General features: G+C 38.4%; 1 protein-coding gene across 1 annotated transcript in view; it reads right to left on the reverse strand.

The window, feature by feature from the left end:
- Positions 1 to 13,218, reverse strand: part of TMC1 (transmembrane channel like 1) — a 159,995-nt gene that overhangs the window by 42,184 nt on the left and 104,593 nt on the right. Inside the window, exon 9 of the mRNA XM_066254352.1 lies at positions 11,190 to 11,288. Within this exon, the coding sequence (XP_066110449.1) occupies positions 11,190 to 11,288 (99 nt within the window). The remainder of the gene's footprint in view (positions 1 to 11,189; positions 11,289 to 13,218) is intronic.

Here is a 13,218-nt window from a genome sequence, read left to right on the forward strand (position 1 = left end):
CCTCTTGAGGTGAAGTGAGTCATCCTTGAATCTTAGAAAATCCAACTGGCTGACTTTAACATCATTCATACCAAGCCAGGAACTTTGAAGCCACTACTGAATAAGGGAGGAGAGAAAGTAGGAGAGGAAAGGGCAGAAGAGAACGAAGTAGAGGAGGAAATGTCCTGGACGCTAATTTCCAAAGAAAGAATTAAGAGAAGTAACTTAGAAAATTGCCTCAAACAAAGATTATGCCTAGCTCAAAGCTGAGGCCAATAAAGATCTAGAAAAACTATTGCTTTCAAAATTTGTAGCAAATTTATTTTTTTAATACTTTGTAAAAATTAGCAGGAAAAAAAAATCTCCAGAAAAATCTCAGAAGACTTCATGGGATTAAGTAGGATCAGAATGAGATGGCAGTGATAGAGATAACCAGAGTTGTTTCTTGAGATTTATCTGCCTGTATCTGCATTTTTCACCTCAAGAAAATAATAAATCCAACCCCAAGAGAAAATTTGGGGTTAAACAAATAGTGGAAACCTCAAATAGGGGAAGCAAGTGGGCTAATCTCATGTCCAAGGTAGAAAACCAAATAGACCTGAATTGTCCAATTGTCCAAGACCCAAAAGCCATCCCAGGAAAATAATCATTGGGAGGATTTCCATGCACATGGTTCCATGGTATCTTCCTTCACATTCACCTAGGTGATGTCTCTGCTTCTCTCAGCTGTCTAATATCCAATCTCCTTCTACTCTGTCCAGAACCTTTAAACTGGCCCTCTTGTCCCCAGGGAACAATAACAAAACCTGGGACGTACACAGGCTCTTGGCTTCTTGTCTAGTTTAAAGATATCTTGAATTGCTTATTTTTTTTTCTCATACTATAAGGCATTCATTTTACAAACTCTTCTATTATTTTCTGCAACTGATTCTTCCCTTTTTTCCTTGCTACCATCCCGACGCTTGGGGACAATGGTTGCAGTAATAATATCAATCAATAAATTTTGTTGAGCACATTAGCATTTGCTGAAAACCTGACTTCATCTCACAGAATCCTCATGAGAACCCAATGAAGTTGCTGTTGTCAGGGGAAATAGCTTCCCTCAACTCTCGATGTGTTCTTCCATGCGCTAAAGACCGATAAATGTAACGCTCCCAGCCTTCCCCTCTGCCCATGGGCACGATATGAGCCACTGCTGGAGCTCCGCCTGAGAGAGCATATGCTATGTAGAGGAGGCCTGTCCTGGTCTCGGCTACTGGGTAGAAATGCTTGGCTGTGAAGCCCGCTTGCCCATAAAAAGATATCACATTCTTTAATATCTGCCTTAACAATAATAAAGGTGATATATTGACCTCCACCTTTGCCTTATTTCTGATTAATGCACAACCTGGTTGGACAGGGAGTGGGTGTTATTTACCACACACACACACACATACACACACTTTCCTGCCCAACTCAGATAAAAAATAATAATAACTGAGCCTTAGAGATGTGAAATGACTTATCCAAGTTCACACAGCTACCAAATGACAGGGTCTGAATCTGAACTGGAACGAGGTCTGTCCAATTCAAATCCCACATACCAAACCACAGTGGTATTCTGCTTCTCCTGTGTTGTCTTTGCCTACCAGGTCTTGTATCATGCTAGTGTCATCCCTCCCCAATAAAACAAGGAGACACGGAAACCCTACCAACTCAGTGGGCACTTTTTACCTAGAGCGCTGGATTGGTTTCTGGGAGTGTTAGGGCTTCTTGGGAAAGACCCAAGTACCCCATTTGCAAAGATTTCAGAGTATCTCATCTCCATAATCATAAGCATTACACCCTGACATCTTTTTCTAATTCATAATGACAGTATTAGGATTAAAAACACCTTTAAAATAGCATGAAAAGAGAAAGGAGATATATAACAAACATCTGTTGAACTTGTCAGTTTAGCCCAATAGCTACTGGGGCAGCTAGAACTTGTCTGGCATATGTTCCAGTCAACATATGTTCAGTGACTGGCACTTCATACATGTTAATCACTTTCAAAGTGGTAACGGTCCTGTTGTTGGAATTCTGATTATTTTACAAAGGCTTCTGCACTTTGCCTGTTACCACATATGCAGTCAATCGTGTAAATGAAACTTGTTCTACTGAAGAGCGCAATTTTAAAAAGCTTTATCCAATCCATCCTGAAGGGTGGTTTTAAACACAAGTTGAAAGGCTTTAAAAGGGTTCACTCCTCCCCTTCCACCCAGCTGGATCACACATTTTTTTTTTTTTGCCTTTTCTTAAAACTCCACACATTTTTTTTCTTCTTTTCTTAAAACTCCAACAGCAGACATCTGGAATCGACTAAAATAGCAATGACTCCTAGCCTAGCCAAGGTTCTATTTGGTTTCCATGTCAGCACGCACGGCTTCCCACGTGGGAGCACTCTCCCACCCTGAATCTGGTGACAAAGAAACTGCAGCAGTGCCAAGTTTCAAGTGAGTGCAGAAAATTCCTGTCCAACTCTGGGTTCCATGCTTCCACATCATCTATTAAGACTCTAATTTCTGTTTGAATGTTGCAGCTGGTCTAGGCTATAGTCACCAAACACCCTTCAACAAGAAAAGAAAATGTTTTGATGTAGTTGCTAGGAAACAACTCATGTATTAATTTAGCTAACTGACTTTTACGGAGTACTTACTATTTGCCAAACACTATATGTAGATGGAGAAGAAGACTGGATTATGGAGGCCCTGGAAAAATCTCTGCATGCAAAGTAACCTCTTCATAAGCACTTATCACCTGAAATTATATTAGAACTCCATCCCTTCGGAGTTTCTCATGACAACAAGTAGAGGAAAAGAAACACTCTGTCCCCAGGATGGTAAATGAGTTTCAACATCCTTAGCAACTTTATACTTATAGGTATTGTCAGATCATTATTTTGGGGAAAAAAAAATCACAAAGTCAAAACTGTTAAGGAAGCTGTAATTTGCATGCCTGCTAAGACGTGAGGGGGTACTATACCAGTCCGGGTATATATTTACTTCTTTTTGAGCTTTTATCAGTCATTTACACCTTAGTGTTAAAAATAAAAAATTTCAACCGTGGATGAAAGAGAGATAATGCCACCATATCTGATAGAGCAGGATACAGGAGAGAAGCAAGAAGTGACAGGCTAACAACACCCAAAATAAAGCTTAACTAACCTCACAAGAGCAGTCAGCCTGGCACTTACAGGCTACACGCTGAAATCCAGCCATGGCCACCCTCCTTCTCTCTCTGATCAGATTCAGCAAGCTTCCTCCTAATGCTCTTCTCACCTCTGAGCTGCCTTTCCTTTTGCTACAACCCTGATCGAGAGTTATGAAACAGATGCTATATGGCTCTTAACAAGGGAGCACATTGATTGTGAAGAGAAAGCTAGTCAGAACCTTAGATCTAGTTTTCAGTAGATGGAATAAACTTCTACCTGGCAACAAACATTGAAGCTGTGAAGTAAACAGTAGACAATTTCTCTTAGTGTCCATCTCTGTGCTGGTTCCTCATACCTCTGCCTCCATCCCCAACAGGTGACAGAGCTGCTGCCTCCCTTCCCCTTGCTGGTTTGTGGATACCTCACTGTCACAGTCAAGGCTCCCTCTTCTTACCTCTCCTTTCCAAACAAATCATTCAGAATTTGCATGGGAAATAGAGTTCCTGTTTACTAGATCCTCTCCGGATTCCAGTAAACTTTAACACTAAACCCTCCCTCCATGTGTCTCCATGTGCCTAGGACGCATATCTGTTAGTTTGAGACTATCACATTGTATGGCACATCCAATTAGACCATAGGTCCCTGTGGTCAGGGATTATATTATATATTAGTGATCTTTTTATTCCCAGCACCTGACATCTTGATTTGTGCTGTGGAATGACTGAATGAAAAGAGAAATTGCTTCTCGTGGTCATTAGCAATCCTCAGTTAGATTAAGTTTCTTTTAAATTTTCATCTAAACTGCCCTTTCTTAATTTTTTGCTGTCCACTTCCCATTTTAATAAAATGGGAGTAAATCATTCAAGACAGTAGCATGACAATCTCATGTTGGAATTTAATGAATCAAAACACCGAAAAAGTGTGAGAAATACTTAAGCTGGCAAAATGCCTTAATGTTTTCTACTGTCTAACAGTCTAAAGCTTTTACAAAATGAGACATCTCAGTGCTATGAAATGAGCTGCTATGTGTGATTTCTTCCAACATAGAAACACTAGTCTTATTTTGTTTCACAAGGTGGACATTAAAAGCATTGTATTATGGGGGATTGTAATGCCCAGACTTGTAAATCTGCCCATTAAATTCTTTGACATCATGCAAAATGAAGCATTGTGAATTCACACATGAAAAGAGATGGGTGTGGTCATTGGGACACAGCTTATACTTGGATTTACCTTAGCAATATCAATTTAAGAGTTTTTGAACAAATAAAATATTTTTAAAAAGTAGAGAAAATATTGAGACTACTTAGAAAAATAAATAAATTCAGAAGTTTTCAATCCCATGTAAGTAGCATACATTTTATTTCAAATATTTAAGGTTAGCAAATGTGATTAATTTCAAGTACAGTTTATAAACACATGACACTGGGGAACAATTTTTTTTTTCATTTTCTGTTGCATGAGGTTTTAAAACTGTTTCTATATATTTCTGCATCGCTGATCCCAAATCTAAAATCCATTTTTTGGTGCATGCTCTAGTTTTTATTCAATTTTAATTTCTTTTTCTTACAGTTAATGGTATGCATTGGTTTTTAAATTGGAGTTAAAGGGCAACAACTCTTGGATTGAACATAACCACAAGGCAATTAATGTTTTACAAACATCACTTTGACATAATTGTAGTTGTTTTTATATGTAAAAATTATTATCTGATAAAAACACCCCTTATTTTGTTTTAAGATTGAATCATGGCTTCTTCGAGTAGGCGTAAGTGTAAGAATAGTCCTGATACCTTCTGTTATATATGTGGCTATTTCACAATTCAATGTCAAAGGCGCAATATTTCATCATTTGTGACACATGCATATATTGCCTATTTTCAAGTTTCCCTTGGCGATCAAGACAAGAATTGGGCTTCTCATATTGTGTGGTAATTGTGAGAAAATGCTTCTTGACTGGACAAAAGGAAAACGCAAAGGAACGCCTTTTGGTATTCCCATGGTTTGGCGTGAACCTAAAAACCACAGCAGTGACTGTTATTTCTGTCTGATGCATACAAAGGGCATCAGCAAGAAAAAACAGCATATGATCGTATATCCTAATATTCCTTCAGCAATACGAGCTTCCCAGACTCTGAGACACTCCCGGTTCCAGTTTTCAATGATTATCTTTCTTCTAAGGACGAAGAAAGTGAACATGGTGATCAAGTGTATTTTAATAAGATGCATGAGGAAATAGTTGTAGATTCTGAAGGGTCTTCTGATGCCAAGCAGTCATTAACCCCTCAGCAGTTTAGCCAACCCAAATTAAATGACTTAGTAAGAGAGTTGGGCCTATCAAGAAAAGCAGCTGAGTTATTAGCCTCAAGTCTTCAAGAAAAGAATGTACTTCACTGGTCAGCTAAAGTATCCCATTTCAGGAAGTGTGAACAAATTTTTGTGGACTTTTTTTCCGAAGACAAACACTTTATTTACTGTCATGATATCAGTAGTCTTCTCAGCCAGCTAGGTGTTACCACTTACAGTCCAACAAAATGATGACTATTTCTTGACAGCTCTAAATGGAGTCTGAAATGTGTTCTCCTACACAACGGTACTGTTTATGCAGCGGTTCCAATTGGTTATTCAACTCATCTGAGAGAAGATTATAATGACATAAAAATTGTCCTCGACTTTCTGAACTATAAGGAGCATAACTGGATCATTTGAGTAGATCTTAAAATGATAAATTTCCTGCTAGGACAACAGACAGGTTTCAAGAAGTATTCTTGCTTGCTTTCTGTGTTTGTGGGACAGCTGAGCTCAGGAGAAACACTGGACACATAAGGAGTGGCCGAAACGTGAAGCTCTGAAAGTAGGGATGCAAAATATTATGAATGAACCTGTAATTAATCTAGACAGAATCATTTTCCCCCCACTTCACATCAAACTTGGCTTAATAAAGCAGTTTGTTCAGGCTTTGAATAGAGAAAGTGAATGCTTTCAACATATTATTTCTGCTTTTCCTGCCTTGTCTTTTGAGAAGATAAAAGCAAGTGTATTCGATGGACCTCAAATTTGAACCCTCATATGTGACAAAGAATTTGCCAGGAAGATGAATAAGTAGGAGAAAGCCGCATGGCAGTCTTTTGTGGCAGTTACGAAGAACTTCCTTGGCAACAAAAAAGCAGAAAACTATGAACTTCTGGTTCAAAGGATGCTGTTGGCTTTCCACGACATTGAATGTAACATGAGTGTTAAGATTCACCGCCTGAACAGTCACCTTGATAAGTTTCCTAAAAATCTTGGAGCTGTTAGTGATGAACAGACTACTGCTGGAGCATCAAACGAGATTGTCCTCAACAAGTACACAAACGCAAGAGCTACAAACGCAAATTTTTGCCTCAATTGAATAAAATTTAAATAAGTTTTGTGCAAATTTTATGATTGTTTTAATATGTTCTATTTTGAAATTGTAGACAAATTTTGATGCAATCATGTCTTTTAGTGTATTCGTGTATTTACTGCATTATATAAATTATTATATTTTCACAAAGATAATGCCCAAGAAGACATTCTACTTCATTATGTTAAACTCAATGTTGAAAATGTTACAATAAGGTGAAAACCTATTAAAGACCTCAGTCTTTAATCTAGGGACAGCTAGTATTTACATATCAGCAAATTCCACCCAGGTAAATTGAGCTCTTCCAAACAGTCTTAGTCTCCTACTTGCTCATAATGATAGACTGTCCCTGAGTGTCACATTCATCTTGTCTTTCTCCATTCTGTTGAGATTTCAAAATCTCAATCTGATAATGCCATTTTCCACCTACTACCCACTTAAATTATTTTTAATTTCTCTAGAAAAAAAAAACTATCATGGCCTAGATTCTAGAAGGTTCCACATGGTTTGATATTCTTCTACCTCTCTAATACTATCTGCCCCTGACTGCTACTGCAACTAATGTTGTTTTGGTTAGTTTAGGAAACCTAAAATGATTTGCCCCTTTCCAAAGGATTCCTTGAAAATAAAGATGCATTTGAACTGCTGAAATATTCCTAAAAAAAGATATGTTATTCCACATATAACTCATAAAAAGTATCTCTTCTAAATGTGGTCAGTATATAAAGAAATGAAGGAACTTAAGACAGCTGAGATATGTCTAAGAGAATACGCTATCACTTTGGAAAATCATTACTTAAAAGAACTGGTGATGCTGGTAAAATAAGGAACTGAACTGCTATTCATTAACATTCAGAATGTCTGTGACAGTCTTCCTCATGTACAGACCTCACGAAGGAGCTGGATGTGGCAAGGTGGGCAGGGCAAAGGAGTAGGCCTTGAATGATATATTAGAGTAAAACGATTTGACTTTAAAGTCAGCCACATTTTAGCTTGAATCTCTGTGTCTCGTCTAATTATAATTACTGTTTTTGGCAAACTTACTTTTCTGAGTCCCAATTCCTTCAATAATGACTATTGATCTTTGTCTTGAAGGGTCATAAAATGTAAAATATGGGCCTGATTAACACATTTATAGGTGTTCATTTTCCCTTCCTGCCCAACAGAGCTTCCCTCAACTCCCATATCTGTGAAGACCAGCAGAAAGGGGAGAAAAAGCTGATGCACTATTTCTCCATATACACTGTACAAGATGCCCTCAAGCTGGAAAGCCAAATGCATTTCCCTTTGTTTATAACTAAAATCTTTATCCATGTGATTTCACTGAGATCAGCTCAATCTTCTTCCAGATTCTACCTCAGTTCCTCACTCTCTCTCCCTACAAGAATATCAAAACTATATAGCCTCTTCCTCTTTACTATTTCTGCATCATCCTTGTATCTGCAAATATCTTGCCAACACATGAATCTTCTTACTGACTTAAACTCCTTCTTCTAATTCAACAGCCTCAAATGATACCATTTCTGCTAATTTGATTCATAGCATATCTATGAGATAATCTCCCTAGTTCCTACTATTTTCATAAAATATATTTCCCCCTGATCAGTAAGATCAATCACTAGCTAGTCAATAAAAGGATTAAAAATATGCTGCTTTGTAAATGGTGACCTCGAGAAGCCATAAGACTGACTGACTTAGCATATATCAAATGATATTTGTCTGCTATTAATTAAAGGGAATTTGGACAAGTCTGATACATGGTTCTAAGTGACAGAACACAGCTTCCAAGGAGTTACTCCTTGTGGGAGAAGAGTTAGGGGAAAGTCTCATGTTTCCAACATAAAGCTCAACAAAGAAGCAACTGCTTACAACCTCCCCCACCTCCATCCTAAAGGTTTTTCTAACTCTTCCCATATTACAGCCTCCTCTACCAAAAAGGTTATACTTTATAGAACATTAACCGTGTTCTATAAATCTTTTCTGCTTCTCTTCTTGTGTATCTGTATGGCATTACTTAGCTAAGCTAGCACATTAATCTTCTTAGATGCAGCAAATCAATCCATGGCCCAGTTAGACTGTTCAGGCACCAGTCATCTCTGTCATGGGCCTGAAACATGTCTTTTTGCCTGGCATTTCTGGAAGTGCAGAATTCTGAGTTCTCAGTGATCTCAAGGACGTTTGGTCAATGATTTCCTCCATGATGGCATGATAATGGAATCCTGGGCTGCCCACTTAGATCATCTCATTCTTTATGAGGTAATTGTTCAGATGACCAAGTAAAGGCCTCAGGCAAGAATAAGTATCAAACCTGTCCTTTTATTTGAGAAGCTAATTTGGGAATTGCATGTTTACTATAAAAGTTGAAAATGGAATCCAACTGTTTCAACTACTTCTTTTCCCTTTATGAGGAAGATATAGTATTAAACGAGCCAGTCTGTGTTCCAGGAAAATTCAGTGAGAAGTCTGTTTGAAATTAACGCAGGAAAATTACTGAGAGGAACAGGACATAGAAAGAGCACTAGAAAAAGAGTCACTCATTAGCCATAAGATCCTGAACATGTTTCTGTGACTCAGTTTCCCTAACTTTATAATGTGGGACATGGGATAGAAAATCTATAAGGAAACTTCTATCTCTAAAAATCTTGTATTTTCTGATACATGTCAAACAATTGAGTGGTTTCAGTCTGAGAAAAAATTTTAAAAGCCTATAACTGAATAATATTACCTTTATTTTGTCTTGACCTTTTGACATTCTCTCATTCCCTTAGAATCCTATTCAGGCAGGCTTAAAATTATAAAGGAAACTGAATATAGTAGAAGCCACCTCTTCTTTATCTTTCACAACTGATTCATATCTTTCAAGTCTAAAATGTTCATTTTTTTCCCCAAACTTTTAATCTCAGTTATTGGATACATGTGTATATGCTTATACTTCAGAAATATGTTTAAATGTCAAAAAGCCTTTTGTTTATCTCTTTAGTTCTCTTTTTCTCTAATATGACCAAACATCAGGAAATGTCAATGATATTACTAGTTATTATTACCTGGACTTGAAGTGTATTATAAGAAACCAAAAGAGTTTCAGGGAAGCATAGTAATAATTTTAGTTTTTGAAATTTAAGTAAGAGAGGCTGGTAAGGAGGAAGAGAGAGAGGTGGGAGAAGTCAGAAATAATAGAAAGGGGAAATAAAGGTTAAGAAGGAAAAGCTAACTCAGAGGCCAGGTACTCTAGGGAACCCAGACTTTCCCAAGCAAAATGTCACCCACTTCCTCGAGCTCCCAGGTTCTTTTTCTTCATTTTGCTAACTCAGCACATAACATATTGATTGCATACTAGTTGCTTCTGTATCTTTCTTCTTCTGTCATGAGTACCTCGAGGTCAAGAATCATGTCACATTCATCTTTGTAAAACCAGCACATATTTATATTCCATAATAAATGCTGAATTGAAATGAAAATGCCAACAGGGGTGATTTAAAATTCCAGATGTCACAGAGTGGGTTTCCACCATTGTGCTTATTCTCCCTTTTTCCTTGTTTACTCACAGACTGGGAACGTTCCTAAAGCTCACATTTTCTGGTATGGCGTGCCTACATTAATTTCTGTGGTTCTTATCTCAAGGTTCTACATATGCTCCCCCTTACTCAGATTGCCAGTCAACAGGATTCACTAAGCCTCTACTGGCTGAGGATATAAGGGTGTCAGAGAAGATGCAGTAGGTATGTCCCCTATTTAGGAAGCTCACAAGTTAAAGGGGTTGAGAACAGAATTCAAAACATCTGGGAAATAGACATAGTAACTCTACGAATATTAACACTGCTTATTGTTTTTTCTCTCCTTTCTTCATTCCCCAGTCAATGCAAGATTTTATTCTCATTTACTACTTTTCAATAATTCCTTGACTCATCAATTTCCCAATCTTTACCTGGCTAATTTTCCACCCTCAACACTTTCAAAATCTCCAGACTGGTCACTATTCTAAGAAGAACATGTGTCACAGACTTGAGGAAATAATTTTTCAATGGACAGGGATGAGTCTCTACCACAATAATAAACCCCACCCAGAGAAGCTCAAAGTACTACAATGGAGTAATCCTCATTTGGGTACCATAATCAAGTGACTCTCATTTTAGTATTATTTATAAATTAAAATTTAGTATTGCTTGGTATTTAGTATTTAGCTTTATTTGGTATTGACTATTCAGTAATACTAAATAGACTTGTTTAGGAAGTGAAGAGGTTAATAGGTAATGAAAAAGCTCTAATTTCCTAAGAACCCAACAGGATTTTCCAAAAATCACTTTTGCAAACTTTTCCTTTGTTCTTTTTCAAAGCCAGAGTTAAGAATATTTGCTTGAAGTCTTTGAACTCTGAGCTCACCTTCATTCAGTAATCTATGTTCCCATTTAATCGTATTATCATATTCCTAAACTCTATTCACATTTTTCTTTTCTTTCCTTCTTTCTCTCTTTCTCTTTTTCTTTCTTTCTTTCTCTCTCTCTCTCTCTCTCTCTTTCTTTCTTTCTTTCTTTTTCTAACAGGGACAAAAACATCTCTGTTAAGACTTTCACCATCCCCAGCAAAGGAAGCCATGGAGTTTCAGAATAATGAAATATATATTCTCCTCCCAATGCAGTGGTCTAGAGATACTTACGTTGAAGTCATACAATACACCAAAATTTGCTGCAGACGCCTCTTCAGCTCTGGGAACTGTTTTTCTAGGTATACTGCCATATGGCAAACCCCAGAGGTACTATATGAAAAAGCAAAGAAAGCTGTTAACAATTGGAAAGAAAGTCTGAACCACACATGTGATCACAAATCATTTTGTTTAAAAGCACTTCTGAAGCCTTTTCATGAGGACTCTGGATCTACATGTGGAGTCCCATTTCCTGGGAATCTACTATTAAACTCAGAGTTAAAAGCAAAAGGAGTGTTAAAGATCCTGCCTTCTGAGTTCAGTGGAACGCCAGTAGTTGGGCCAACCATGCTGTGCAGAAGGCTACCCACCACTACCTTCAAACTGGTCTCAGCCCTCACTGGTTTGCTTAGTGATAGAGTGTCGGCCCAGAGTGTGGATGTCTTGGGTTTGATTCCTAGTCAGGGCAAATAGGAGAAGCACCCAGCTGCTACTCCACCCCTCCCTTTCTCCTTTCTCTCTATCTCTCTCTTCCCCTCCAGCAGCCATTAGTTCATTGGCCAGGTACTGAGGATAGCTCCATGGAGTCTCTGCCTTCAGCACTAAAAATAGATCTTTTGCAAGCATGACCCCAGATGGGCAGAGTATTGGCCTCAGACAAGGGTTGCCAGATGGATCCCAGTCAGTGCACATGTGGGAATCTGTCTTTCTATTTCCCCTCCTCTCACTTGGAAAAAAAATTAAAAAAAAAAACCCAAAACTGGTCTCATTCAGGGGATGTCTGGAAAAGACTGAAGTGGCCTTTGGGGGAACTTTAGTATTCTAGACAACGATACTCCCCACATCCTTATATGGGATAGAAGAAGAAGCTCTCCCTCATGTCAAGAAAGAAGATTCTCAAAAGAAATCACTCAGAATTTGATAGTGATAACAGAGGGAAGATTGACCGCCCCATGATTGTGAAACCTGCCTCACCATTAATTTACATTTACTGCCTTGGTCTTGTGCTAGCAGATTAGAAAAGAAGTTATTAGGGTCAGAGCCATCCAGTAAGGGGGCAAGAATACTATCCTATAGGAGACTTGGTGAGAACTGGAAAAAGCACTCCGCTAGTCCCAGGGTACATACGTGGCTTGCCAAGCAGATGCTTCTTACACGAGATAAAAATTTTCCTTCCCTGGGGCTAGGGGGTTAAGAATGAATGTGGGTGGAAATATGGGGCAAAGCCTGACTGGGCAAGGACTGGAAATCAGCCTCTACTCCCTCCTTCCACACAAGTTGCCCCTCTGGCTTCCTGGGACTGAACAGAACAAAGGGAAAGTTCTACCAGTTCTATCTCACCCAAAGCTGGGGTCACAGAGGACTGGAAGGATCATGGTTTGCTCAGGAACACAGGAACTTTGGGCAAAAGGGCATATGAACCAGAGAAACACTGAGTGAGGTTGCTAGGTGGAAGGATCTGAAAAATGGAGACTTGGTACCATGAGGTGACCAGCCCTGGACTCTATGGTTCTGTGAAGTTAGCGCAAAGTATACACCTATTCTCTTTTGCTCTTTTACTGGAGTTAGTCATCATTGCCCAGAAAACAGGATGCCCGTCAGCACCTAACACAACCTGTTAAACAATATCCAAAGCCAATATGCTTCCAAGTTATAGGAATATATCCAATTGAACACATATTAGCTCCCTCCACTACATACTATTAGAGATTCTGCAGTTTTGTAGAGTCAGAACGAATAAGCTACAACCTTTCATTTTCTCCACATGGAGGCAGCATGGTGTGGGGAAAACAGTAAATGCTACTGATAAACCTCTGTGGATAGATATCCTGAGTCTGACACTAAGGCGTGTCATGGTAGCCAGTGTTGAAGTTTCTAGTTTCTTTACAGAGATGAACAAAAATAAAGCTCAGGTTAATTTGAAATAGATAAAAATACTCACATTCTGTTGCATTGCCTAAAAGTTTTTGCTTAGGAGAAGAACTATACAGGACTTCTGTCTATGTCCACTGTCTTCTATGAGCCAGACAGCTGTAGAATCCCC

Source organism: Saccopteryx bilineata, chromosome 2 (genome assembly GCF_036850765.1).
Source record: "Saccopteryx bilineata isolate mSacBil1 chromosome 2, mSacBil1_pri_phased_curated, whole genome shotgun sequence".
NCBI classification, from domain to species: Eukaryota; Metazoa; Chordata; class Mammalia; order Chiroptera; family Emballonuridae; genus Saccopteryx; species Saccopteryx bilineata.